Raw genomic sequence first — 27830 nt, forward strand, 5'->3', positions numbered from 1 at the left:
GTGCCCGGAGCGGACAAAATGGCCTCTTCCGGCTCGGTCAGGCTGCGCGTGCCTGGTTGCCTGGCAACCGCCCCGCTCTCCTCCGGCCTAGCTCCGCGCGAAAACACACACCTGTTGTTGTTGTTGTTGTTGTTGTTGTTGTTGTTGGGGTTTTTCTTTGGGGGGGGGAATGGCCAAATTCGTGCTCGCAGGTGAGGCGGCTCCGCCATGGAGTCACACACACACACACACATACACACCGCCGTCCTGCTCGGGTTTCGCAGGGCTGGGCTGGCTCGCGCCCCCTGAGCATGCACAGAGTGCTGCACTCCCGGCAGTCGCTCTGGGATGAGGAATGAGTTTGCCGGGCGAGTCGAAGCAGCTCCTTCAGGCAGGAATAAAGAAAGAGGAGGCTGCTTCCCTCACCTGCGCGTCCACGGTGGCACACCCCTCTCTGTTAGGAAGCAGATCAACCCAGTTAATATACGATTGTGTTTCTCTTAGAACGATTTGTTTTTATTATTATTATGGGGGTGTGTGTGTGTAAAATAATAGGGGCAATCTGCCTTCCCTGGAAAGTAAGCAGGCAGCAAGTATTCATAAGCTTGCGAATATACCGGTATATACTGTATTCACTCCTTTGACTTCACAAGCTTATGAATACTTGCTGCCTGCTTACTTTCCAGGGAAGGCAGATTGCCCCTATTATGCTAAGGCGGATATATATATATATATATATATATATATATTCCACCTTCTTTCTCTGGCAGGACCTCAAGGCAACTTACAGATAAAACTAAGAACAGCTAAAAATGTGGCAGGGGCAGGGAAATGACAACAACTAAGAAACAATTAAACCTTAACAGAATTAAAACTATAGTACGGTGATTGCCTTTCTGCCGTTAATGACACTGACTAATTTTCATTTTTTTTCCTTCCAGTAGCACCTTAAAGACCAACTAAGTTAGTTCTTGGTATGAGCTTTCGTGTGCATGCACACGAAAGCTCATACCAAGAACTAACTTAGTTGGTCTTTAAGGTGCTACTGGAAGGAAAAAAACATTTTTTTGTTTTGACTATGGCAGACCAACACGGCTACCTATCTGTAATTTTCATTTTGTACACCTCAGTCAGTTTCACTGGATGCTTCTGAGCGCCTGCTAATGTTTATTTGTTCATTCATTAGGATGGAGCAGGAGCCCCGTTGGATCCGTGAAGGGGACATAAAGCCACAAAGATCTGGCCCTATTTCTGTCTAGGCCAAGATCCCTTCCTTCCTGCTTGCGATTCCCAGCAGCCGGTGCTCAGAGGCATACTGGTTGCCTCCAACAGTGGGAGGGAGAACATTGTGGCTAGCAGGCCCTGATCACCTAATCAGCCCTCGGCTAATTTGCCCAAGCCCCTTTTCATCTAAACCATTCTGGCCGTCACTACATCTTATGGCAGGAAATTATAGGAGTTGACTCAGAAACTTGCAGAGCGGGGTGCATGGAAGTCGTGCTTGGGGAAGTAGTGCACTCTTGCTCTGTCCCGGTTATCATCCCCCTTTGCAATAAGTGTTTGCTCCTTTGACTTCATGAGCTTATGAATACTTACTTGCTTTCTTACTTTCCAGGGAAGGCAGATTGCCCCTATTATGCTAAGGCAGAACTCCTTGCTGATTATTTGCAGAAAAATCTGCCTCACTTCAGAATACACAAGATTACTCAGCATCCAGACAACTGGGAGGTAATATATATCCATGTGATTCACTAGTGCAGTAATGAGACACCTTGCAGGGCTGGTCCTGTCATTAGGGATAGTGAAACATAGTGATTATGTTTTTGTAAGAGATGTTAATTTATGGTTGGTGGTGTTAGCCATCTTGACCTTTTTAGCAGGGAAGGTGGGCTACAAATATTTTACATAAATATGTGATGTGGGCAAACCTGTAATGGCCTGGTATTTCTCTAGCACACTTATGCTCCCTAGATGGAAGTGTATAAATGGACAAGCACCGACTTATATGGGCACATTGCCTCTGTTGACCCTTTTGGGGATATATTTCTATTTCTTTTGCCTTCTTTCTATTGAAAAATTATAGCCTGGGTGCTGAAGGAGGCTCTTGGTTGAAGCGTTTGAAATCCTGCCCACTAGTGGATGCATCTGTATATTTGACTAGCATGCTGCTTTGCTAAAAAGTGTGTTGGCTAAAGCTTTCTTAAAATTTCCTGAAGCAGTACTGGTCCACATTGGTTCTTTCATACATTCAAGCAGACATCGGTCTGCATTTTTTCCCTCACTGCAGCTTCCAGTTCAATGCACTTGCTTGCAACTAATCCATAAATGCCTTATTAATGTATACATTCAAATTAGCATTAGATGTACAGGTACAAAATGTATGAGCCTGTTATAAAATATGAAGGGAAAGTGTTTGGGCATATCATCTTGGGATATTACTGTTTCAGTATTGCCTTGAAAGCTTTTTCTGGATTTAACACATTAACAACACATTTCATGCTTGCTTTGGGGGATTTTGCTTCTAGAAGTGGCTGCAGGAGATCTGTGAACAGAATGGATGGAAACATAAGCGCTCTCCAATTATTTGGAGGGAATTGTTGGACCGTGGAGGAAAGGGACTTCTTCTGGGAGGATTCAATGAATTCCTTGAACACGCCCAGGTCTGCTTCTGCTTCTTCTCTTCTTGTCTCTACGTTTAGTGAGTATTCAGTTGGCTAAATAATATCCCATCTCCCAACAAAATACTGCAATCAGAAGAATGCTTATGAGAGAGATGGTAAATGCGAACTTATATTACTTTATAACCACACTAGAATCACACTCAAAGACCACAAGACCTTTTAATGGTGTTGGACCTCCAACTTCCTTCAGCCCTAAGCAGCATAGTCTGTGGTTGGGAATGGTGGGAGTTGTAGCCCAACAACATCCAGGGATGGACACAAATTCCCTATCCATGTCATAAGGAGCTTGGAAAACCTACCATAATTAGAGAGAAGTTTTGATTACTGAGGCCACTGGGAAAGGGCAATGAGGAATGAGTTCGGGCTTAATTTGATTATCAGGAAAGTATTCCTAAAGGTAAGGATTGCCTATGGCCTGGGTTATTTAAATCTAAAGAATGCTGCTACTGCAATGGACCGGCCATGGTAATGATAATGGTACTGCTGTATTCTGCTTTGATCAGAACCCACATAGTATAATTTAGGAAGGATATCAACAAACTGAAGCATGTCTAGAGGGCAGCAATTGTGAGGAGCTTATATGGCAATAAATATCAAGATCAAGTCCTGCGAGGAAAGGTTGTAGGAATTGGCTGTGCTTAGCCGGAAAAAAAGATTACTGAGAAGCAAAATAGTAGCCATTTTCAAAAATGAGGTCCAGTGCCGAGGGCCTTCTGGCAGTTCCCTCACTGTGAGAAGCCAAGTTACAGGGAACCAGGCAGAGGGCCTTCTCGGTAATGGCACCCGCCCTGTGGAACGCCCTCCCACCAGATGTCAAAGAGAAAAACAACTACCAGACTTTTAGAAGACACCTGAAGGCAGCCCTGTTTAGGGAAGCTTTTAATGTTTGACGGACTATTGTATTTTAATATTTTGTTGGAAGCAGCCCAGAGTGGCTGGGGAAACCCAGCCAGATGGGCGGGGTATAAATAATAATTAATAATTAATAATTATTATTATAAATATTTGCAGGACTGTCACCCTAATGATAAATCACATTTTTTTTTGTTTTTGTTGCTGCAGAGGGTAGGAACCAAACCAAATAACCTGAAAAGTATTTAGACTAAACATTAGAAAGAACTTCCTGATGGGACAGGCTGTTTGATAGTAGAGGCTGGATGGTTGCTGTAGTGGGTTACTTGCTTCAGGAGGGGTTTGGACTAGATTACTTTGAAGGATCTTTCCAGCACCAATGATTTGATGATGTTAGTAAATTATTATTTCTATTCTACCAACATGCTTGGAGCATCCATCACAGATGGAACTTAATGAAGGATTTCCCTATTCTGTCCCTTGGTTCCTCCCCCCTCCCCCAAACACACACTTTTTTTAAAAAAAAGGTTTTGTTCTTCAGATTTTTGATTAAATGGTGATAATGTCTGAGCCATATTTGGATGCCTGCTGATGACTCTTTTTAATCTTCAGCAATACTATAACATCACATCCGACATGATGACTGAACAGATGCTCTTAATAGCCAAGGAGAACTTGCAGACTCACATAGTGATTGACCAAGAGGAGAAAGAACTTAAAGGCCTTATCAATCCATTGCACATTTGGATAAACAGGTGGGAAAGATGAAAAGAAACTGCACAGGGAATCTCAAAAACTTAAGTCTGATCCTTTTCTTTTTAAACAATCCAGCTGTCAGGGAACCTGGAAAATCAGCAGAATCCGGAACCTGTACATGACTGAACCCAGTCTATGCTTGTAACACAAAGATCCACATTTGTATATGTGAGCACTTACAGCGCAGACTATAATTCCCATTTTTAATTTTCCAACTGCAGTGCCTTGCATTTCATCAAAGATCTCAACATTTCATCAAAGATCCCTTACCTTTCCCGCCCCGACCTGGCCACGGTGATCCATGTGACGGTCACCTCCAGGCTTGACTACTGTAATTCGCTCTACATGGGGCTGCCCTTGAAGCTGTCCCAGAAACTCCAGTGGGTGCAGAATGCTGCAGCGAGGCTCCTCATGGGTTCCTGCCATGGGAGCATATTCACCCAGTGCTTTACCAGTTGCACTGGCTCCCGGTGGAGTATCGGGTCAGGTTTAAGGTGCTGGTTTTGACCTTTAAAGCCCTTTGTGGCTAGGGCCCTTGTACTTACGGGACCGCCTCTCCTGGTATGCCCCACAGAAGACCTTAAGGCCCATGAATAATCATAGTGTAGAGGTCCTGGGCCCTAAGGAAGTTAGATTATCCTCCACCAGGGCCAGGGCCTTCTCAGTGACTGCTCTGACCTGGTGGAATGCTCTGTCCCACGAGACCAGGACCCTGCAGGATTTAACTTCCTTCCGCAGGGCCTGTAAGACAGAACTATTCCTCCTGGCTTTCAATTTGAACCTGGCCTGATCTTTTGTTCCCCTTCCTTCCCTTCCCTCCCCCTCCCCTTTTTGTGAAGATTGCCTGCTCTGGGATCCCATAGCTTGTTCTCCCCTGGTCTCCTCACTGGCCCAAGTGGGACTAATTTAGCCAGCTAGCTCTGGTGATCATCTAATGTTTATTGGATGGATTTCCCCCCTAAATTGATTTTTGATTTTATTGTTATTTATGCCTTATACCGTATTTTATGTTGGGGTTTTTTGTAGCATCAATTAAGTGTTTTAAATTTGTTGTTAGCTGCCCTGAGCCCGGTTTTCTGAACCTGGAAGGGCAAGATATAGACAAAATTTATATTTATTTATTTATTTATTTATTTATTTATTTATTTATTTATTTATTTATTTATTTTATTAACAGCCCCAGAGTTTGGGAAGTGAGATATATATGTATACATAAAATAGTGGTTGCTTTTTTTTAAAAAAATCACCCTTATACCAATACTGTACCCTATGGGGTACAGTATTTACCGTATTTTTTGCTCTATAGACTCACTTTTCCCCTCCTAAAAAGTAAGGGGAAATGTGTGTGTGTCTTATGGAGCGAATGCAGGCTGCGCAGCTATCCCAGAAGCCAGAACAGCAAGAGGGATCGCTGCTTTCTCTGCGCAGCGATCCCTCTTGTTGTTCTGGCTTCTGTGATTCAGAATTTTTTTCTCTTGTTTTCCTCCTCCAAAAACTAGGTGCATCTTATGGTCTGGTGTGTCTTATAGAGCGAAAAATACGAGTACATAAAGAAGCAAACAGCAAGCGACAGAAAGGAGAGAGGAGAGAAAATGGCAGAGCCACCGTCCCACCTGCCCACACTTGGCTTGCACAAGTCCAGCAGGCCTTTAGATCTGGCTGTTCAGCAGCCACAACTCCTCCCTCCCTTGACCTAGTCCGTTAATGTTATTAAGCAGCTTTTCCTGCATTCTCACTGCAGAATTGCTATGGGATGACTGTTGTTGGGGAGACCAGTCTCAGTAGTCTATCAGCCCATGTGATTGTTAAGTCTTCAGTGTTAAGTTGTTGTTGTTTTAATAAAAAAGTAGGTTATAGTTTAGAAAAATCAAACACTTATGCAGTTAAATTAATGTAGTCTGTAACCACATAGCTTAAAAATAACTCAGCTTCAATGCCTGCTGTTAGAAGATAATGTCACTAGATTTCATGGCAAGGTATCATTGTTCATTTCTAATACAGGCACTAAGAGTTGACTACTGAGGACCATGAAAACCTGTGGAATAAAAAGATTTTTTGGGGGGTGGGGGAATAGCTCTCCTCTGCATAAAACCAGTGTTTGCTGGTTCATTGCTAACTACTTTTCTTATCTTAACAGAGCATCAGCTAGTATCTGCTATCATCTGATCCCTTTGTTAATCAATGGGGAAATATTTGGAATGGAAACTGAGATCAGCCTCCACTTGCTTGACAGAAAGGGCTGCGAAGAACTTCTTGAAGTTATCGTTATGGAGACTGAGGACTTGGCATCCCCTGTCCTTCGTGGTATCACTTTGTACACTGAACTGGACGACCAGACTTTTCTGGAAGCGGAAGTCATCATTTTGCTTGATGACGTCCTCCAAGAGGCAATCCCGTCTCTTGAAGAATGCATCCAGCAAGTTACCAATCAATGTGAAATATATGGTCCTCTGATAGAGAAGAATGCCAGAAGTAATGTCAGGGTTGTTGTGATGGGGAAAACCTTTGTCAACCTTAAGGCGTTGATGCTTATTACACATGCTCCGTCCATCAACCCTCAGAATATTGTCACTGTATCCCTGCTCTTGGAAAATGAAGCCAAGGCCATGCTGGCAAGAAAAATGGGAATGCATCCAGCAGGTGTGTAACAAATGATTGCAGATTGACTAATGTTTATTTAGTTATTTTGGATTGTTATATTGTCTTGCCTCAGGGCAAATCATGTTAAGCAAATGAAAAAATAAAAATAACATAGAAGCACACATCCATACTAAAACCCACAAAAATAACCAAGGTTTAAAATATTCTAGACCATGGGTAGGCAAACTAAGGCCCGAGGGCTGGATCAGGCCCAATCGCCTTATAAATCTGGCCCGTGGACGGTCTGGGGATCAGCATGTTTTTACATGAGTAGAATGTGTCCTTTTATTTAAAATGCACCTCTGGATTATTTGTGGGGCATAGGAATTCGTTCTTTCTTTTTTTCAAAATATAGTCCGGCCCCCCACAAGGTCTGAGGGACAGGAGACCAGCACCTGCTGAAAAAGCTTGCCGACCCCTGTTCTAGACCATACAGTCTGAAGTCACTACTGAAATGGGAGGACTTGAACTTTCTCTGAAGGAAGCTCAGACTCTGATGCACTTTTAGGGAAAAGGCAATTCTGCAGTACTGGTGTGTGACACTGCCTCTGAGAACGTATCTCTGCAAACCCTTTGCATGCATGCGGGCTAACCAATAGGCTGGGAGATCATAATATTGGCCCATGCTAGAAAATTTCTCAGTTTGACTCAAGATAATCAAAGCTAGGGTGCAGTGGGAGAGGATGAAAACACAAGGAGGAATTCGACATAGCGCTGGGCCAGTCATCCCATCAACACAAGCTTTTCAGCTTGCCAGATGGAACAGTCCCCACCCAGTGTGGTGTAGTGGTTAAGAGTGGTGGACTCGTAATCTGGTGAACTGGGTTCGATTCCCCGCTCCTCCACGTGCAGCTGCTGGGTGACCTTGGGCTAGTCACACTTCTCTGAAGTCTCTCAGCCCCACTCACCTCACAAAGTGTTGTGGGGGAGGAAGGGAAAGGAGATTGTTAGCCACTTTGAGACTCCTTCGGGTAGTGATAAAGCGGGATATCAAATCCAAACTCTGCCTGTTGTGCGCCGTTCTGAGGTTCTCTTGACCCTCCCTAGAGCTAGTGGATTTCCTTCACTAGTGGAATAAATCTAATTGAATCTTGCCCATTATTTACAGACTCTCTAAAAGGTCTGCAGTTCTACTGTGGTGAACCTCACCAGGCCTTAGTTAAGGACCTTAGGCAGTTTCTTGCCTCATGGGACACAGCAGAAGACATGTCTTTTGAAAGTACTCCTTGGTAACAAGAGGCAAGTTAACTGTGCCATGTGAACGGTTACCATGATCAGTGGCTTCCAAAAGCAATGGCTATGTTGAGCCTCTGGATTAGAGCCAATCTGTTTGAGGGAGCAACACCAGGGAATGGCTTTTGCCTTCATGGCCTGCTTCATGTGGGCTTCCCAGAGACATCTGACTGACCACTGTGGAAAACAGGATGCTGAACTACATGCATCCTGCAGAACCTTTGTTCTGTTCCAGTGGGGTTTTTCCTTCCATTCTTACCTGTTATGCTTATGCATCTTTCGATTGTTGTCTTCAACAGGAATAAAAAATCTCGTAGTCTGGGGTAATATCAGTGGGAACAGCTTCATCGATCTGAGTAAAACACAGCTCTATAGATATGACAGCGCCATCTGGGGCCCACCAAGCTTTTCCCGTGATTTGATGGATGTCCTGTTTGATCGGTAATTTTTTTGTGATACTTTTGATTTTTTAAAAAACTGGCTTTTATGCCATCCCTCCGAAGAGTCTGAAGTGGTGTTTGCACCTTACACATTGGCCCAAGACCTTTGCCTCTTTCATAGTCTCTTGCATTTTACAACTCCAAAGTCTAATCTTCAGTGCTTTGGGGCATTGTGATGGTGTTTGGAAAATCTTAAACAAAAAACTGAGAGCATCCAACTCAAAGGCTTGAAAAATGAAAAACGTATTCATGTGCTAAGAAGCAGAAGCATTGTTCTTTTCAGGACTCAGTTCTCAGGACAAAACCCCCAAATTGAGCCCGGAAAGGCACAAGAATGCCAGTGCTTCCGTTTACCAAATGCAGCTTCCAAGTGAAAAGCAAAGGAAGTGTGAAAAAGAATATTCTAAATTAAGCTGCTCTCCTGATCTTTACTTCCGCCAACAGAGAGAGCTCTGCTCCAAATCAAAGCTTCTCTAATGCACTTTTGAACCTCTATGGAGTGTCACATAAGGAGCAGCATCATTATTACTTAAAACCTGATTTGGTGCTTTAAAGTTATTAAGGTCAAAGTATTTAATTAAGAACTAAATGGTCTAGTTGTGGCAAGGATCATAAGCAGCAATAGCTCCAGTGGTCTGTTAGAGTCATACCATGTAAGGATCTGAAACACATTTTCCCACCCAAAATACTGTAGTATTATTACTATTATTCATTAAATTCATTAAATGCTGGTTTCTAGATTTTGCCCTGAAGTACATCTATATTTGAGAGCTCCTGTTTTGTTTTTGTTTTTGAGTGCTCTTCATCAGAGTTTCCGTCACACGGCTCCCCTGTTGCAACCTGCAGGCTCCCCTGTCACCTTCAAACCTGCCAATGAGTTGGACGATGAAGCAGCCACACCTTCTCCAACCTTTTGCCCCTTTTGTCAGCCATCTTCTTCCCTGGCAGCCCTGCTGCTTCCTGCAAGCAGGGGAACAGATAATAAAACTTGAAGGGAAACAGAGGGGAGAGGATGTGGCTGTCTCATTTCCCAGTTCAGCAGCAGATTATAGGCAAAGGAGGAATCTCGACTTGACAGTCCTTGCTCGGAATGCCTGTATGTGAAAAGGCACAAAGTTCAGGGCAAGTTTGCCCTGGTACTCCCATACCACTCCAAACCTTGCTGAAGAGACTATGACAATGTATGAGGCTTTGGGGGGTCTGAGACTTGAGCTTCTTGATGAGGAGCTGCATACTTAAAAAAGGTTTGGAACATAGTCTCTTCCTGTAGTTTTCTTTATTTGTATTTAAGGAAAGCTCTGCTTTCTCATTTTACAGTGAATGGATACGAGCAGAGTTTCTGACTGCAATGAGTTCGTTGAGTTCCTGGGAAATTCATTGCGTAGGCATAGCGCCAGCACATGCCATTTTTACTGTGCTGAGGTACTGGTACCTGGACTCGCCTCCAGGAGAACTGGTCTCCCTGGGAGTATTCAGTGAAGGTAAATGTTGCTCTTCACTCAAATAATCGTCCAACGCTTCTCTGTCGCAGTGCTCCATTTCCACCAGAGGCCATGTGGAAGGGCTTGTGTTTTTCTATCCGAATTAAAATCGTTGCGTACGATACAGCCAAAGTGTAAGCAAAGTCCCATTGATTTCAGTAGCAGAATTTCATGCCCGCTTAAATCTCTTCCACTGAAATCAGTGTGGCAGAATATTGGGACATGGTCCATGTAATTCACAGTTTTAATGGCAAATGTATGGGTGTGTTGTTATCTGTGAATAAAATACACTTTGGAGGGACTGTTTCTGTTCCTTAGGTCAGTTTGGGATTCCTGAGGGAATTGTCTACTCCATGCCTGTAACTTTCCAGAATGGCAGCTGGAAGGTCTCTACAGATCTACAAATTAGTGAGAAAAACCAAGAAAGTCTTCAGAATCTAACCTATGATCTGATTCGGGTAACCTCATGCTGCTTTCATGTCCTGTACTATTGTTTTCATAATTCTTCCTTCTAGTTATGGACACATTCCAAACAAGAGACTCCCTTCATGTTAGATTTACTCCACATATGGCGGGTGGTCCGATTGCCATTGGATTCAGCATCTAAGTTGATCCTCAGAGGGCAGCACTTGCTAGTGCAAACAATACATTTTTACTAGTTTAATTTTAAAGAGTGCAGTTAAGGCAAATTTCATTAGCACTGAAAGGCTGCCTAGTACTACCTAGATTGTACCCATTTATTTGGCCAGTTCGTGATTGTTTTGCAGACAGGAAACAAACAAAAACTCCTGTATCTGTATTATTGTGACAAAGGAGAAGCAGTAACTCACAGCTCTTCCCCTAAAATGTTCCTTGATTCGCCAAGCTCCAAAATAAATGTTAAGATCATGGATTTGCCCATGAGTGAAATCTGAGTTGTCCGTCATGCGTAGGAGATTTGCACAAATACAAAAGGCACAAACATAACCCATAAATAAACCCTGACCCATCACTTTCAGCAGAAATTGTTAAGTGTATTTAGGATCAAACCTTTGGGGAAGGTAATTAAGATCACCCTGAGGTCTTAGTATTATTCTTTCATCAGTTATTGTATTGTGTCTGTGTACGCCCCCCCCCCCGCCCAGTATTTGACTTTCAGATTATTGAGATGAAAAATGCTACCTTAAAACACCACTCTATTTTTTTGGGGGGGGGGACTGATTATCTTTGTGGCTCAAACTGGTAGTATTGGCAAATAAATGCCAATGAAAAAAGCACTTTATTTGGGTAATAATTGTGTAATAAATTTCTTGTTTCCCTGTGCAGGAAAAGCAAGTTGCATTAGGTGAAGTAACAGAATTGTATCCAGAGAGAAAAGGTAATTCTGCAAGTTATAATGTCAAAAAACAATATGAGACTGTTTCATCTTAAGAAATAGAGAGTTGTCTGGGCCAGGAGCCAAAGAAACTAGGCTGAGGAGCCCAAGGAGATTTGACTGACTTTTCCCTCAAAGATCAGCCAATCCACCCACATCACGTGACAAACTCCTTTTGAAACTGAGGCAGGTTTCAAAAATAGTTTGTGAAATGAGCTGGAGGCTAGCTGCTTGAAGACCAAAACAAAAACCCAGACCTAGCACAAGATCCTTGCATATGCAGCCCCTTGGATCCCTTTGATTGGCATTCTGGAGCACTTTGTGGATTTTTCGAAGGACTATAGCACAGGATCCAAAATGCTAGGTGCACTGAAGGGGCTGCATGTTATATAGGTCCGATTTATGTTTACGTAGAAGTGAATCCTACTGAGTTGAACAAGGCTTACTCGTAGGAAAGAAGGCATAGGATTGCAGCCTTAAAGTTCAAACGATGACGAATAACTTACAGCACCTGATTAAATTCCTGTAAGTTGTCAACTGAAGCCTCTCTTGGGATTTTATATATCACCTTATTTTTATTTATTTTTTGCTGTAGGCTGCTTCTTCAACTAAAGCTTTTGACCTCAAAAACCAGCCACAGCAACCCAATTGTTATTAACATTTTACTTTAGCTTGGCAAAGTGCATTTCGTTGATACAGTTAATGACATTACGTGGATATTGTTTCTTGCAGTCAGTCCTGTGCCACATTCAGCAGAGGAAGAGGAAAGCATCCAAGCTGAGGAGGAAGGTAACTCAACAAAATATTTTAAATATATTATTTTATTGGGGGGAAATTGAGGGCACATTTGTTTACCCAGGTTTAGGACAGGTAAAGATATTTTTATGTTTAAAGCAGCGATGGTTTTGAGAATGCTTCTAATTATTGGAGACTCTGCTTTTCAGTCATTTATATAGGTTTCTGCATATTTTTGTTTTTAACTGTTGTTATACACTGCCCTGAGCTCAGTTTAAAGGAGGAGCAGTATAAAAATACAATTAATAAAAATATGAGAAAAGCAATCCCATCCCCTTCACTTATTATGCAGGATAAAAATATATAAGATACTAGCTATGTACTCTGGTTTTAAGGAGATGGTGATGTCATATTATTGAACTTTCTTTATGCACCTCAGAAGATGATAGAAATAATTATTATTATTATTATTATTATTATTATTATTATTATTATTTTATTATTTTATTACTTATACCCCACCCATCTGGCAGGGTCTCCCCAGCCACTCTGGGCAGCTTCCAACAGGAGATTAAAAACACAATCAAACATCAAACATTAAAAAACTTCCTAAAACAGGGCTGCCTTCAGATGTCTTCTAAACATCAGATAGTTGTTTATTCCTTTGACATATGATGGGAGGGCATTCCACAGGGCGGAAGAAAAACAGTTTTATGATAAATACATGAATAATGGGGCAGTTAGCGACTGCTTCCTCACCCCTGCAATAACTGACAAATTTTGAGGTTTCTGTAGACTACTGCAAATTTGCAAGTCAATAGGCAGAAAATGCAACATTTTTTTTAAAGTGTACAGACTGACTACCTTTCCAGATGAGCTCAGAGAGTATTTTTATATCCATTAGCACAGAGGAGGGAGGGAGAAATACATAAAAGCAGTAAACATTTGCTTTATTTAAGAATGGGCGACTTCTTGAGCACCATAATTTTTGCAGAGTGGCAATGCATTTTATAAAACTGGAATGCTTGTGGTGAAACTTGCACTGTAGCTGTCAGAAATGCACAGTGAGCAGAATGCCATTTGACTGCTGCCTGCAGAAGTGACTAGAAAACATAGATTTACCTTGCCTTTTATTTGCAGAATCGTTGTCCAGCTCTCCAGATGATGGCCCAAACTTAGATATCATGAGGTTCTGGAGAGAGGGGGTGGAATTTACATTTGGTTATTTTCAGAATCGTTCAATCTTTTGCTTGCCTTCCGAAATCTGCCATTGAGTTTTGAGAAATTTTTTTGTAAATGCAAATTAAGGACCTATTCCGTGACCCAAGGCCCCATGACCCAGTCACTCCCTATGTAATGAAAAACCAGACGAGACAGCAAGATATAGATTTTGACTTGTTTTTGACAGGTTTTTGAGAAATTCATGCTGGGTCTTAGTAATCACATTAGCCTGCATGTGTAGAAAAAAGACATGAAATGGAAGAGGCAGGTTAATTCCAGGTTGTGCTAGTTAATTCCAGGTTAAAAAGGTAAAGGGACCCCTGACCATTAGGTCCAGTCGTGGCCGACTCTGGGGTTGCGGTGCTCATCTCGCTTTATTGGCCGAGGGAGCCGACGTACAGCTTCCGGGTCATGTGGCCAGCATGACTAAGCCGCTTCTGGTGAACCAGAGCAGCGCACGGAAACGCCGTTTGGGCAAATAAACAGGCTGTTTCCTGGTGAATGTGTCACTGCATCATATAGGCAGCTAAAGAATATAGCAGGTCTTTGTACTACTGCAAAAAAGTGGTATCTCATTATTGATAGTTAAGGCAGAGCAATTGTCACTGCCTGTGTTGCCCTACTCATCACCTATAGGGCTAGGTGAATAGGTGACTAAAATAAATAATACCCTTATCAACCATTACAGTTTTGCTAACAGATAGACCATGGGTAGGCAAACTAAGGCCCGGGGGCCGGATCCAGCCCAATTACCTTCTAAATCTGGGAATCAGCGTGTTTTTACATGAGTAGAATGTGTCCTTTTATTTAAAGTGCATCTCTGGGTTATTTGTGGGGCCTGCCTGGTGTTTTTACATGAGTAGAATGTGTGCTTTTATTTAAAGTGCATCTCTGGGTTATTTGTGGGGCACAGGAATTCGTTCATTTCCCCCTCCCCAAAATATAGTCCGGCCCCCCACAAGGTCTGAGGCACAGGGGACCGGCCCCCGGCTGAAAAGTTTTGCTGACCCCTGAGATAGACTCTAGGAAAAATGTAATGGGTCTGGGAAAACTTCAGAGGGGATGAGTTCCAGCCCTGCTTATCCAGAGATAAGGGGAAAATAGCACTGCAGAGGCTGTGCCACTGCTTTTCTCATTGAAAAAGCTCTCAGGTCTGTTCTTTAATCCGGTTTCTTTTAGGACTTGGACTTTCACCCAGTAGCCAAGGAATTGCCTCTGAAAAAGGTGGCGAAACTCCTGCTGAAGGTAAATCTTAAACCGTGTGCTTGTGTTTAGGACTGAGCTAAAACAGCCTCCCCAAACTATACCCTTTTTCAGTGGTGAAGCTGGAGGGCAGGCGAAGAGACATCAAATTTTCTAGGAAAGGGGGGTGAAATTCTTCAATGCTTTTCCCTCAGAAAATTCTCTCATTCAGAGAGGATGAGCTCCAGCTGTTATGTACTGAGTTGAATAGGATTCAGAATGCAGCAGTCTGATTGGTCCTGGAACAATAGGATCCAGAATGCAGCAGTCTGATTGGCCCTAGAACAATAGGATCCAGAATGCAGCAGTCTGAGTGGTCCTAGAACAATAGGATCCAGAATGCAGCAGTCTGAGTGGTCCTAGAACAATAGCATCCAGAATGCAGCAGTCTGATTGGTCCACAGGAGCCACCCAATCCAGCTCCAGGTGGAAGTGAATGTGCAACCTGATTGGCCTACAGGAGAATCCCGGAATTAGCCAATCACGTGGGGCCCATTGTGTAAATAATGTATATAAGGCAGACATTCTGGGGGAACTTCCATTCCTCCTCACAACTATGAGCTGATTAAAGAGCATGAAATCCACTCTCGACTATTAGTATGTTTCACCAGCCCTGCTTGCTTCACAGAGACAAGAGGGAAATAGCGCACACGGTAGCACTGATGGCTGTTTCTGTGCCACTGCTATCCTCATTGCAAAAGCTCACAGGTCTGTTCTTTAATCCGGTTTCTTTTAGGACTTGGACCATCACCTAGCGGCCAAGGAATCACCTCAGAAATCACCGAAGAAACTTCTGAAGGTAAATCTTAAACTGCAAGTATGTGCGTGTGTGTTTAGGACTGAGCTAAAATAGCCTTCCCAAACTACGCCATTTTTCAGTGGTGAAACTGAAGGAAAGAGAAGAGTCATCAAATTTTCTCGGAGAGGGAGGTGAAATTCTTCAACGCTTTTACCTCAGACAATTCTGTCCATTCATATTTTGACTCGGTGGGCTAAGAGAGAAAGGCCTCTACCTTCAATGACGCTGTAATAATATTCAACAAGATCAAAACTGGATCCATAGTTTCGTCCAGAATTAACAAGTGGCAAAATTGGAGAGACTATTTTGCCATATTTATCCCATGGGAGGACTGCAATTCTCCAATAGAAGAGATTGGGTAGGGGAAGTTTTCCAAAACTGGCTAAGAAAAGCTATTTTCTGGATACTTCTAGCCCAGCCCTAATTTCTTCTCCTCCAAAGTTTTTAAAAAATCTCACAACAACCACCCAAATCTGTCCAGGCATGCTTCAAGCCAGGGCAGAAAATGGGCAGATGAAAAGAAGCAACTTTGCCTTTACCACGAATTGTTTTTTGTATGAAAATCACTCCCCTCAAGGTGCTTCTACCTCTGATTCCTCATTCACACATTCAAGTCACTATTTGATTTGCAGTTATCAAATGACAAGCTTGTGTGTGTAAACTAGAGAAGAGAGAGAATTTGACTCAGGGAATTTGAAGCTGAAAAGCTGGCAACCTTAGTCTCTTGCATGTCCTTGCTTACCGTATTTTTCGCTCTATAGGACACACTTTTTCCCCTCCAAAAATGAAGGGGAAATGTGTGTGCGTCCTATGGAGCGAATGAAGGCTCCTTGGCTTCAGCGATAGCAACGCGAAGCCTCCGAAGCGCAGATGGAGTGCTCACCAACCCCTTTCGCTCTCCAGGCTTCAGGGATAGCCGCCTGAAGCCTTCGGAGTGCAGCGCAAATTCCTGCTGCACTCCGCAGGCTTCGGGTTCCTTTTGCTGAAGCTGGGAGAGCAAGACTCTCCTGGCTTCAGCAGAGAGGGAGAGCTGCGCAGCGCCCTTTCAGGCAAGCAGGAGTAGAAATGGAAGGGGCTCCGTTTCTCCTCCGCTTCGCTGAAGGGGCGCTGAGCAGAGAGGGGGAGATTCCCCCCCCCTTGTTCTCCCCCTCTAAAACAAGGTGCATCCTATGCTCAGGTGCGTCCTATAGAGCGAAAAATACGGTAATTATCAGCAATGCTATTCCCAAATCCTTTTTAAAAAAATATATAATTTAATTTAATATACCACTGAATGTAAAAATAGGCTTTCAGTTACAAAGATAAAAACCGGTTACACAAACCTTAGAATATAAGCATCCACAATTAAGATACCCAATTAAAGATTGTTGGGTGCAAGTTTGTTTTGTGCCATTGGCTGCTATCTTTTCCTAGCACCACCAGTTTTGGAATTCAGGTTGGACTGTTTTGCAAGACAGCATCAGGGCAACTTTTAGAAGTCAGAACTGAAGCACTAGTATGTTCACACAAGCCTTTGTGTGTGCACTTCCTCCTCCCTAAAGAGTTTCTGGATCCTGCCCATTGGCCATGGTTGTGTGTAGGCATGGGGTTGCGGCAGAGAGAGAAGATGGTGGCTTAAAGCCTTTCGATTATAGTGTAGTCAATCTGGGATTTGTATTCATGTTTCCTGCATCCCAAGCACAACACCCTCTCCATCAAAGCAGACTGACATTTCCTCCCTTTTCATTCTGAAGCACTTCGTTTTGATTAGCCTTTTTGTTTTTTTAAGAGCAGGTACAAACAGCTTTCCTTTTAAAAAAAAATGCTTTATTGGTTTTAAAGCTGTATAACAGAAATGATCAATAAATGTTAAAGACAAATTAAAAATAATCATTCATTCCTTAATTGATACTTGCTTTGTACATCAATTTGTAATTAAATTTAACATGACCTCTGATCTTCCCATTGTGTTCCTTAATTGGATTCCTTTAATACGCACTTAGCTTTATTTTCTCCATGTTGTTTAACTTACTTTACATTTTATAAAGTTATCCTATTTACACACAGAAACTCAATTGAAACCTGCCAACGGATTAATATTTTGACAATGTTCTTTTACATAAACTCTGTATATGTCCCACTCTCTGGTAAATTTTTCATCTGTAACGTCTCGTAACCTTGCTGATAGCCTTGGTAGTTTAGCGTATTCTCTTAATTTATTTCGCCAGTCTGATTGGAATGGGATAGCCTCTCCCTTCCAACCTTTTGGGATTAAAATTCTGGCAGCAACTCTAGCATACATAAAGACTCTCCTGAACTTTTTTGGAATTTCATTACCCACTATTCCTAGCAGGAAGGCTTCAGGTTTTTTAGGGAAAGAACATTTAAACATTTTCTTAAGTTCATTGTAAATCATTTCCCAAAACTGTCTTACCTTTTTACAGTTCCACCACATGTGGATCCATGTACCTTCAGCCTCTCTGCGTTCCCAGCAAATGTTTGTCCTAGATCTAAACATTTTAGCCAATTTAACAGGTGTTAAATGCCACCTGTAAGGCATTTTCATACAGTTTTCTTTTAGATCGTAGCATGCCATAAATTTGATGTCTTCCCTCCAGAGTCTCTCCCAACATTCCATGTGGATGTTGTAACCATGGTCCCTGACCCATTGCACCATTACAGATTTGACTTCTTCCTCCTTGACCTCCCAGTCAAGGAGTAACCTATACATTTTAGAGAGTGGTTTGTATTTATTTTGAATCTCATCTTTATTGAGTCTTGAAGGTTCTGTGGAGAAACCGGTTTATTTGTCTTTTTGGAAGGTCTCGTTCAATTGAAAATATTGCATCCAATCTATCAAATGGTGCCTGGTTTTTTCAAATTTTTAAAGTTTTAACTTATCGTCTTTTTCTTCCAGCAGATCTTTCTAGGTTTCGCAGATACGATTCACTTTCTTCTTTTTAACCGAAAATGCTTCTGTCGGGGACAACCACCACGGCGTTTTAGGTTCTAATAAAGTCTCATATTTAGACCACACTTTGTGTAATGATCTCTTGATTACGTGGTTTAGGAAGCCTTTATGTACCTTGGCCTTCTCATAAGCTAGATAAGCATGCCAACCGTATCTATTGTTGAACCCTTCCAGGTCTAGCAGGTCAGTATTATTCAGTGTCTTCCATTCTCGTATCCAGGAAAAGTATTCTGATGAACATCAGTGGTACAGCCCAAATGGCAATCCTCCATGCTTTTCTGAAGGGAGGGTGAGGGCCATAGTTCCCTGGTGGGACATCTCTTTTGCATGAAGAAGGCTGCAGGTTCAGTCCCTCACATCTTTAGTTAGGTCTGGGAGAGACTTTGGAGCCCATCAATGCAGAAGATGCTGAACTAGATGGACAAATTGTCTGACTCAGTACAAAGCCCCTTTCTGTGTTCCTAGCTTCTTGTGAAAAGAAGGTCAAAATATGTTAACAGATTATAAAAAGAAGAATGTTTGAAATGTGTGAAATGTAAAACTAACAATTCTTTCTGCATCAGAGGCTGAAGGTTCCCCTAGTGAGGCAAAGAATCCTGAAGAAAACATCGATGAACACACAGGCGAAAATGCAGAAGATCCTGTAGATGGTAGGCCCAAGCTGCTTAAAAATAAATAAAAAAATTACTCCTTCAGATGATAAAACAGCAGTATCGTTTTAGCAAGCACACAGGGGTAAGCTCCAACTATTTGTAAACCTTATATTTTAATTGTGAAACCAGGTATTTCTTCCAGTTGGGACTCTTTAACTCAAAAAAAGTAATGTAAAAAATCGTTCTATTTGTTGGTAGTAGGCTTCATTTTTAAAACTGTTGTGGTATTTGTTGGTGCCTGGCATCTTCTCAAATCTGCTTTACTTTCTGGCTTCCATTAACAACAGCAGAATTGTTTTCACAGTACAGTCATACCTCAGGTTGAAGTTGCTTCAGGTTGAGCATTTTTGGGTCGCGCTCTGCGGCGATCGGGAAGTAACGGAACGCGTTACACGTGTGCAGAAGCAGCGCCTCATGTTGCGGACTTTTCGGGGTTCATATGGACCCCTGGAACGAATTAAGTTTGTATCCAAAGGGTCCACTGTAATGAGCTCTTTCAACTCTCGCAGTTTGAGCCCCTGCCTCGGCTACCTTCATCCCTCAATACCAGAGGCATCCCTTCATTTTTAACAATAGAGACTTTTCTGAGTTTGGAGCCCGCTTGAGCCCCTTCCCAACTTTCTCTAACAACCAAGTTTGCCATAAGCACACCAATATTTGCTCTGGTGAGCACACAAAGTGTGCAAAGAAGACTCGCCTCTCCAGATGCTTGAGAATGCGTAGTGGGAAGCTATGATGAGCTGCAGCTCCCAGGCGCACGTCACCTCTGTATTTGGAGATAAAAGTCTCCTTTGCACACTTCCCTCACTGCATACAGTACAAAATGAATGAACTTTATTACGGTCATTGACCAGGATAAAAAAAACACCATATAAATAAAGTAGCAGTTAGGATTTTTTTTAACTGATAAATGTTGGAGCAGATAAGGACAAAGAAACAAGCATAGGATAAAACATCTGAATAGAATACAAGATTAAACACGGATAATGGATGGATAAAAACTGATAATTAAAACAGATAAGAACTAAAAACAAATAAAAACATGCTGCAAGAGCGTAAGAACTAAAAGACTCATGGTTAAAACAACTATAAGAGGCTTCAGAGTAGAAGCCTCTGAAATAGAGAACACTCACAACATTAGAAACTGATGTGCAAATATGGTTAAAACTGACAATTAAAACAATGTACAACAATAAATTTAGAAACAATGTGCAACAATAAACTATCCCAGGGAGTTGACTCAGAGTCACCCATGGAACCGAGTTTGGGGATTTTCATGCCGGACTATTTTGAGTTGGGTGATGGTCTGCGCCTACAGATTTGTACACAGAATCTGGCGACCATCCAGGTCGCCAGTACAATACAGAAATCACAGTGTATTGTTAAATAAGCAGCCTTTTGTCTATGGCTACATGAGTGCCCCGAGTACTGAGTACATTGGTGGCCTTTGAGAAATGTGACTGTGGGTTTTCCATTTCTCTTAACTATCACAGGGACTAAAATGTCTTTTTTTTAAAAAAAGATTTCATCCTATAGCAATTACAGCGATCCATATAAAAACCGTAAACATATTGGATAACCACTTAATTAGGCAGTCTCCATGACTGTCCTATTTGGAAAAGCAAAAACAGAAAGAAACTAAAATACTTACTTCTATTTGTTTATTTTTATTCTGCAGCTCCTGATTTGTCTTAAGCAGATGCCAACTTGAACAATCGAGAATTAAGTTCAGAATTCACTGTTGCTTAATTCAGCTGCCTCAGAGAAAATCCCTGGATGCAGTAGCTTCTGTTGCTCAACAGGAAAATGTTAATTCTTCTTTCTGAATGTAATGAATTAAGTAACTGTGTAAAAACTTAAGCGTGTTTGTCTTCCGTGTGCATACTAAACAAACATGGCGCATTTTTGTTGGAGTATTTGGATCAAACCAGTTTAGCTCCGTTTAAATACAGCAAAATCATCTTGAAGATCATTTTGTGGGCTGAAAAAAAATGCATTAAGAATTCAAAACACTCATATTCAAATTTGTAGAGGATGATGTTCAAATCCATAGCGAAATTTGGATGATAGACTCTTCTCCCCTCTTACTACACTTGATGGAGGAGCAAGATGAAACCTTTGGAGCAGCCTGAAATCTGTTTTGCACGCTCAGCCATCTAATCGACTCAAGGCTTCCTAGCACCCTCTACATTCCAGCTTTAAAGACGGCTAATTCTGGGGCTTTTCCTTCACAGCCAGCTTTCCTCCCTCACCCCCTTGTTGTGTTTTTCTCAACAACCAGCCTCAAGAAGATGTAGCTCTGGAGAACTGAAAAAACTTGCTTGCCGCTTTGCCACATTTTAGTGCGTTCTAATAAAGATGAAATCTTAATAAGGCTTTGAGATTTATTTCCATTGGAACAACCCAGGTACGCTGCTGTTTTTGAAATAAGGAAGTGTTTTGGTTATGTTATAAGCAAAAGTAAGTGCAGATCGCCAGGGAAGTCTTTGTGGAATGGCGCTTTCTTGGGGGATCATTTGAGAGGGGTGGGGGTGGGCATCCAAGAAGGCGCAAAAACGCTGAACTTGGCTGTATAGGTTCCACATAAACTAAAGCACAGGGGGTTTGTGAGAATGAAAAGTGCAGCGGGCAAGCACTGAAAACAACTATGATTTGGGATTCTGCATACCGTATTTTTCGCTCCATAAGATGCACTTTTTTCCTCTTAAAATCTAAGGGGAAATGTCTGTGCGTCTTATGGAGCGAATGTGTGGTCCCTGGGGCTGGGGGGGGGGGAACCTGGGCTACCCCCGCCAGCCCCAACCTGCTCTTTGGGGCTGGGGGTGGGGAAAACCTTGGCTTCCCCCGACAAGCTCCCAAGCAGCTCTGGGGTAGCCCGTGAAGCCTCCGCAGGGCAGCGGGGAGCCTTCATCCTGCTGCCCTGGGGAGGCTTTGTGTGGCTATCCCTGGCTTTTGCAGGAGGTGGGGGAAGGGACAGAGCAAGGCTCTCTCACTTCCCCCACCTCCCGCAAAAGCTCCCAAGAGCCGCATATTTTTTTTCTTGAATTCTCCCCCCAAAAAGTAGGTGCGCCTTATGGTCAGGTGCACCTTATGGAGCGAAAAATACGGTACCTCAAGGTTTCTCTAAGCATCCTAATGTTTTTCAGTAACCCTGTCTTGGCTTCAGCCCTGTCAATAGTCAACCACTTCATCACTAGAGGGAATTAGAAGATGAGATGGTTAACTTCAAGGGCTGCTACAATCAGGATTTTGTGCTTCTACAAGAGCAACATAATTACTGTAATAAAGAAATCTTTTGTATCGGTCTTTTGGCTTGGTCTTCCAAAAGCATACACAGAAATAGCTAAAGCCAGCGTGGGTCTATGACGCTTGTACCTATATTTAATATTCATCAAAAAAATCAATATGATGAAATTCCTAAAACTGATTATGGTGGATCGGATTCCAAAAGCACCAATTTTTGTAAGTTCCTTCCTAAGGAAACCTAATTGTTCCAGAGCTTGATTCATTACATTGAGACTTTTGAGGCCACTCATCTTGAGAGTTGCAAAAGTACATTTTATGTCTTTAAAATAATCTCTCCGGCTTTTAAGAAATTCTTTATTGCGTTAGGGGGAGTTTGTGAATTTGACGCAAGGACGGTAGCTCGCTGCCCTTTCATGTTTTTCTTCCTGTGTTACTGATAATGGCTCTTCTCTTGCTTCTCGGTCTCTATAGCAGCATCATGTTTCTCAGCTACCCGGAGATGCTCAAGTCTCACTTTCCAGAAAGACAGAGAGGGCAGACCTGTGCGTAATGGCCTTCGGAGACACAGTTCAAAGACGCTGCCCGTTTTCAATTATTCAGAATCTCTATTATTAATTGAGTGCACTTGGGGTTTTGTTGCTGTGAGGAGAGAACAGTTGCGAGGAAGCTGGGCGTTTTCCCTGTAAAAGTAGTGAAAACTCCCAATTATTTCAAGGGCTTGCACTTATCCCCAACCCTGGGATGTCAGTTTATAATGGGGGGCAGACTGTTTTGTCTTCCTTGAACCCCCTGCAGGCCTTTTGTAGATGACAACCACAGAGGTAAGGAGAACCCGTGTATGCGGTTGCAGCAGAGTGAAAGAAAGGATGACGGAGGTGCAGTGGTGTAGCGTGGGGGGTGCAGGGGGGGCCGGCTGCACCGGGCGCAACATCTGGGGGTTAGGGTTAGGGGGCGCAAATCCATAGGTTAGGGGGCGCAAATTACTTGCCTTGCCCCGGGTGCTGACAACCCACGCTACGCCACTGCGGAGGTGATACTTTTGATTACTGTACTTTACCTTTTGTACTTTATGTGGTATTTCCAGGCTGCAGGAGAACTGCCGCCTTCACTGATTCCTCACCTTTGCACTTGAGGGTCCTGAAACCTGTGTAGTGATAAAGAAAAACCTGGGGAAAGGATGGTTTGTATGTGTGTAAAAGGCCCAGGAAATAACACTGAAGAGCCTCAGTTGTGTGTTGTTGCAAAGCCATACCTTACTGAAACGCCAGATATAGCTCTTTTTACACAAACAAATGGCACTGCTGTATTTTCCCTTATCACAGTGAATTGTGAGTCATTCAGAACCGTGGATGAGAAGGCTGGCATTGATTTGCTTATATAGTTTCTTTTGACTGCCTTTCTTTAATCAGTGTTGACGTTTTAAAGGTCCCATCGGCAAGCATTTTGAACACATTTCAGTTCACTAGTATGACCGGCTGTATAGTTCCACGCATTTCTTCAATTCTGGGAGTGCTTAAAATTACCGTATTTTTTGCTCTATAAGACTCACTTTTTCCCTCCTAAAAAGTAAGGGGAAATGTGTGTGCGTCTTATGGAGCGAATGCAGGCTGCGCAGCTATCCCAGAAGCCAGAACAGCAAGAGGGATCGCTGCTTTCACTGCGCAGCAATACCACTTGCTGTTCTGGCTTCTGAGATTCAGAATATTTTTTTTCTTGTTTTCCTCCTCCAAAAACTAGGTGCGTCTTGTGGTCTGGTGCGTCTTACAGAGCAAAAAATACGGTAAATTATTAAATTTGTTGTGGAGACATTATATCTTAGTATTATTACTGGACCTATAATAAATAAGAGGTCATTACTTCACTGATCATTACTTCACACTGTGCTGGTTCTCGCTTTTGCTCTTTGGTCTTCCAGGACACGAGTTTGAGATCTAGTTCAATCTAGGCTGATCATTCTGTGCCCTTGCTCGTGTTGTGCTGCTTGTGTATTTTCTTGTGGCTGCTTGAAAGCTGCAACTTTCTATCATAGTTCATTTACTTACAGGGACACCACAGTTGTTTTCCTGTCTCCAAGTTGAATAAGATGGATCTGGACCAACAAGGTAAATATTAAAAGGTGTCTTGTGTGCCTCAACAAGTTTTCAGTTATCTCATGCATTGGCCTCCTGTTACAAATGGAATTGGATCTTTGAACGTTTGGTTTGCTTTTAAAGCAGAGGGGCTTTTATGCTAATTCGGGCAATGGTCCCACCTGGAAAAAGTGCCCTCATGCACGCACACATTCACACACACCCTCCTGCCTTTGGGATATGTATTTCCTGTGGCACACGTCCAAGCTATAATCTGTACACAATCATGCACTCACTTTGTCTCTCTGGTGGAATCCAGACACATATAAAAAAACGCTGTGAAAATGCCTTTTCAAAAAACGTTATGAAAAATATATTGAATTTGCCATAAGCTCACCATCGCCATCTAGTGTCACATTTGAATAATGCATTAAAATGTACTTAAAATGTTGCATTTGCAGCTGTATAGCTGAGTCCTCTGTCTCTGTTTCGGTCTGCCTGTCTCTTTCCCTGTTACACACAAACACACACACACATACACATGTACATGCACTTACTTGAGAGGCTGCCCCCTGGGCTTCACTCCAGCGTGGATGCAGTATCAGGGCTTGCAGCTGCTGGGTAAACTGGGCAAAGAACATCTGGAGAAAGAAGTGGGGAGGGAGAGAGACAGGGCTATTGACAGTGAGGCCTCAGAGTTCCTGATAACTGAGGAAGAAGGCAAGAGTTGGGGCAGAGGGGGTTGGAGTGGTGAGCCAAGCAAGCCAAAGTCCAACAGAGAGTTGGGGCTGGCAGATTTGAGGGTGAAGTGTGAAGCTTCTGCCCAACTGGGGCCCCAACAAATACCAACCGGTGGGTATTCACTGGGGAAAGAGCACGTGGTGCAACACGCTGCCCCAAATAAGCAAATAAAGGCAGTAAACTGGGGAGTCCCGTAGTTGTAGCTATTCAGGTGCAGCCTTGTACGTCTCATTCCAGCAACTCCTGCAGCCATGCTGGTGCCCAACGTATTGCTCTGCTTTCCTTTGGAAATCAGCGAGTCTTGTCATCTGGGCAGCACAAAACCGCCATACACACTGCTCAGGTGTTCACCCCAGGGAGTTCACTTTGGTTCTGCTAATGCAACGGTTTGACTTCACCCCCAGAGGCGCACTCTGTTGTCTCCTGAGACAGACAGATGCCAACAATGTCCCTATGAAAAGTTTACAATCATTTCATGTCCCTGACTGTTCCTTCCTTCAAACAGTTCACTCCCCCCCCCCTTCTTGTTTCAAAACTGTCTACAGTGGTACCTCAGGTTACAGACACTTCAGGTTACAGACGCTTCAGATTACAGACTCCGCTAACCCAGAAATAGTACCTCGGGTTAAGAACTTTGCTTCAGGATGAGAACAGAAATTGCACAGTGGCGGCAGCAGGAGGTCTCATTAGCTAAAGTGGTCTTCAGGTTAAGAACAGTTTCAGGTTAAGAACAGACCTCCACAACGAATTAAGTTCTTAACCTGAGATACCACTGTATTCATATAGTTAGGGTAACAACAATGATGAAAGTACATAAAAAAAGGAAGGAACATAATAAACAGAAAGTGAATGGCATTTCAGGTCAACATCAGTACCTACGCAGGAATGCACATGAGGAAGGGAAAGAGTCCTAATAATAGCATGAGGTACAAAATAGGTCAACAAGGGGCCACTAGGTGGCGCATCGGAAGATGGCTGACAATAACATCTCTCCGACCCACACGAGGTAATTTGGAGGCTATGATGGGGGTAATTAGCCTCCTTAACCCCCCCAGGATTGTGGGGGGGACGGCCCTTGCCTGCTGTGCTCTATACCACCCCCGAATTTGTGGGGGTGGGGGCACTAGGCACAAAGCCCTCCTGTGGGATTCCGGCACTCCTGGACGCCGTCCCTGATTCGCGCCGCTAGTTGCAAGCATCTTCAAAAGAAACAATTTGGACGAGATAAATTGCACATGCTTCAAGGAAAAAGGGGAGTAAAGACTGCTGACGGAAGAGATCTCTGATAACAAGACAAGAATAAAATATGAGAAGATACGTCAAGATACGGTATGACTGAGGGGGGAGGGGGGAAAAAACCTGCCTTCCTTTTTCTTATGTGATTTAACAAGAATCCCCTCCCCTAATGAGTCAGAAACTAAGGACTTAAGCTGTGGATTTAAGGCTGTGTGGAGATAAACTTTCGAACCAAAGCAATGTTTCAAGATGAAGCTGGAAAGCTAAGAGTTTTGGAATGACGCAGTTAAAAATGCCGTCGCCATTTTGGGAGGCATTGTTGGAGCTCTTGGGTCTGGGAGGAGAAAGAGAGAAATAGAGTTGTTTACATATCGTGGATCAACTCCTCGGTGGGACTTAAGAGCGACAAATGCCAAATTCATGATGGAAAGAGCGATGCTATCTACGAAGGAGATATATGGAAACCATCTGGACTTAGTGGAGGAACGGGAAATCCACACAGGATTATTATTTTGCTTATCGGCTTAAGGAGACTAACAGAAGAGATCGTAAAGGAAAAATAGAAATTATATGAACAAGATATGATGTGGAAACACCAAGATAAGACTGGATAGCATTATGAACTTTGTCTGGACTGATTGGGACTGATTTGGACATTAACGCAGTAATAAGAAGATGATTTGAATCCCCCTTTGGATCTTGAAGTATGGGTTCCCCCAACAAAATTTAAAAATTTGGCTTTGTAATTTGGAATTATGTGATGTGATTTAATTTGATGTGATTGGCCAGTTAATAAAAATTATTTAAAAAACAACAACAAAATAGGTCAACAAACATCTTCAGGCTAGCGAGTCTCTCAAGAAGAAGCCATGACTGAGAGCTCAGAGGTCGTATACCTTCTACAGAGAAGTTAATGAACGCAATAAAGGGGAACCATGTATTTCCAAGTGTATCAGGTTGAGCCTGCCTCTCTGATTACCTGATGTTCTGCATTCTCTTCACAGAGGCTCTGAATACCATTGAGAATTCTGTCTACAGAACAGCCCTGAAGCTCCGTGCTGTGCAAAGCCTATGCCAACGTAAGTGTAATAGTCCGGCCTCCTGTGCGACTTGGTAGGAGCCGAGTTGGATGCAGTGTTGAACATGCAATGCATGGCTCTAAGGGTCTCCAGGGTTCAGCATATTACCGTGTTTTTCGCGCCATAGGGTGCACCTGACCATAGGGCGCACGTAGTTTTCAGGGGGGGAAATCAAGGAAAAAAATATGATCATCCCCTCCCCCCCCAGCTCTGGGAGCAGCAGACAGGCTGCAGGCAGCCTGTGTGCTTCTCCCAGACCTTCCTGCTTTTGCAGGAGGTGGGGGAATTCCCCCATCTCCTGCAAAAGCCCACAGGAGCCACACACCCTTTAAGGAGCGCACGGCTCCTGCAGGCTTTTCTACGAGGAGGGAGAAGGGACTGACGTGGCCAGTCAGTCTCTTGTGCCTCCTCGGGGAAAAGCCCCTAAGAGCGGCGTGCTCTTT

General features: G+C 43.0%; 2 protein-coding genes across 9 annotated transcripts in view; both read left to right on the forward strand.

Annotated features, from left to right (window-relative positions):
- Positions 1–2: 2 nt before the first annotated feature.
- On the forward strand, positions 3–21389 carry MDH1B (malate dehydrogenase 1B). Of its 8 annotated transcripts, XR_014551832.1 has the most exons (15): positions 94–191; positions 1595–1707; positions 2505–2677; positions 4125–4267; positions 6406–6908; positions 8441–8582; positions 9899–10062; positions 10381–10520; positions 11368–11419; positions 12149–12205; positions 14552–14617; positions 15351–15413; positions 18927–19650; positions 19708–19832; positions 20373–20527. XR_014551832.1 is itself a non-coding variant. In XM_083629784.1 (14 exons), exons 1-14 carry the CDS (start codon positions 170–172, stop codon positions 20709–20711), a joined length of 1704 nt encoding a protein of 567 aa, XP_083485910.1. In that variant the 5' UTR covers positions 3–169; the 3' UTR covers positions 20712–21389. The 8 variants fall into 8 exon arrangements, 5 of the variants coding, with proteins under 5 accessions (XP_083485910.1, XP_083485912.1, XP_083485911.1 ...); XM_083629784.1 differs by lacking the exons at positions 19708–19832; positions 20373–20527 and adding an exon at positions 20695–21389 and having other exon boundaries at positions 3–191; positions 2505–2639; positions 18927–19013; XM_083629786.1 differs by lacking the exons at positions 19708–19832; positions 20373–20527 and adding an exon at positions 20695–21389 and having other exon boundaries at positions 75–456; positions 18927–19013.
- Positions 21390–22928: 1539 nt separating this feature from the next.
- Positions 22929–27830, forward strand: part of DYTN (dystrotelin) — a 34514-nt gene continuing 29612 nt past the window's right edge. The window contains exons 1-3 of the mRNA XM_083573561.1: positions 22929–23137; positions 24307–24364; positions 27313–27387. Coding sequence (XP_083429687.1) covers positions 23129–23137; positions 24307–24364; positions 27313–27387 — 142 coding nt within the window. The 5' untranslated portion in view covers positions 22929–23128. The remainder of the gene's footprint in view (positions 23138–24306; positions 24365–27312; positions 27388–27830) is intronic.

The sequence above is a fragment of the Podarcis filfolensis genome (genome assembly GCF_964270895.1).
Source record: "Podarcis filfolensis genome assembly, chromosome: 1".
NCBI classification, from domain to species: domain Eukaryota; kingdom Metazoa; phylum Chordata; class Lepidosauria; order Squamata; family Lacertidae; genus Podarcis; species Podarcis filfolensis.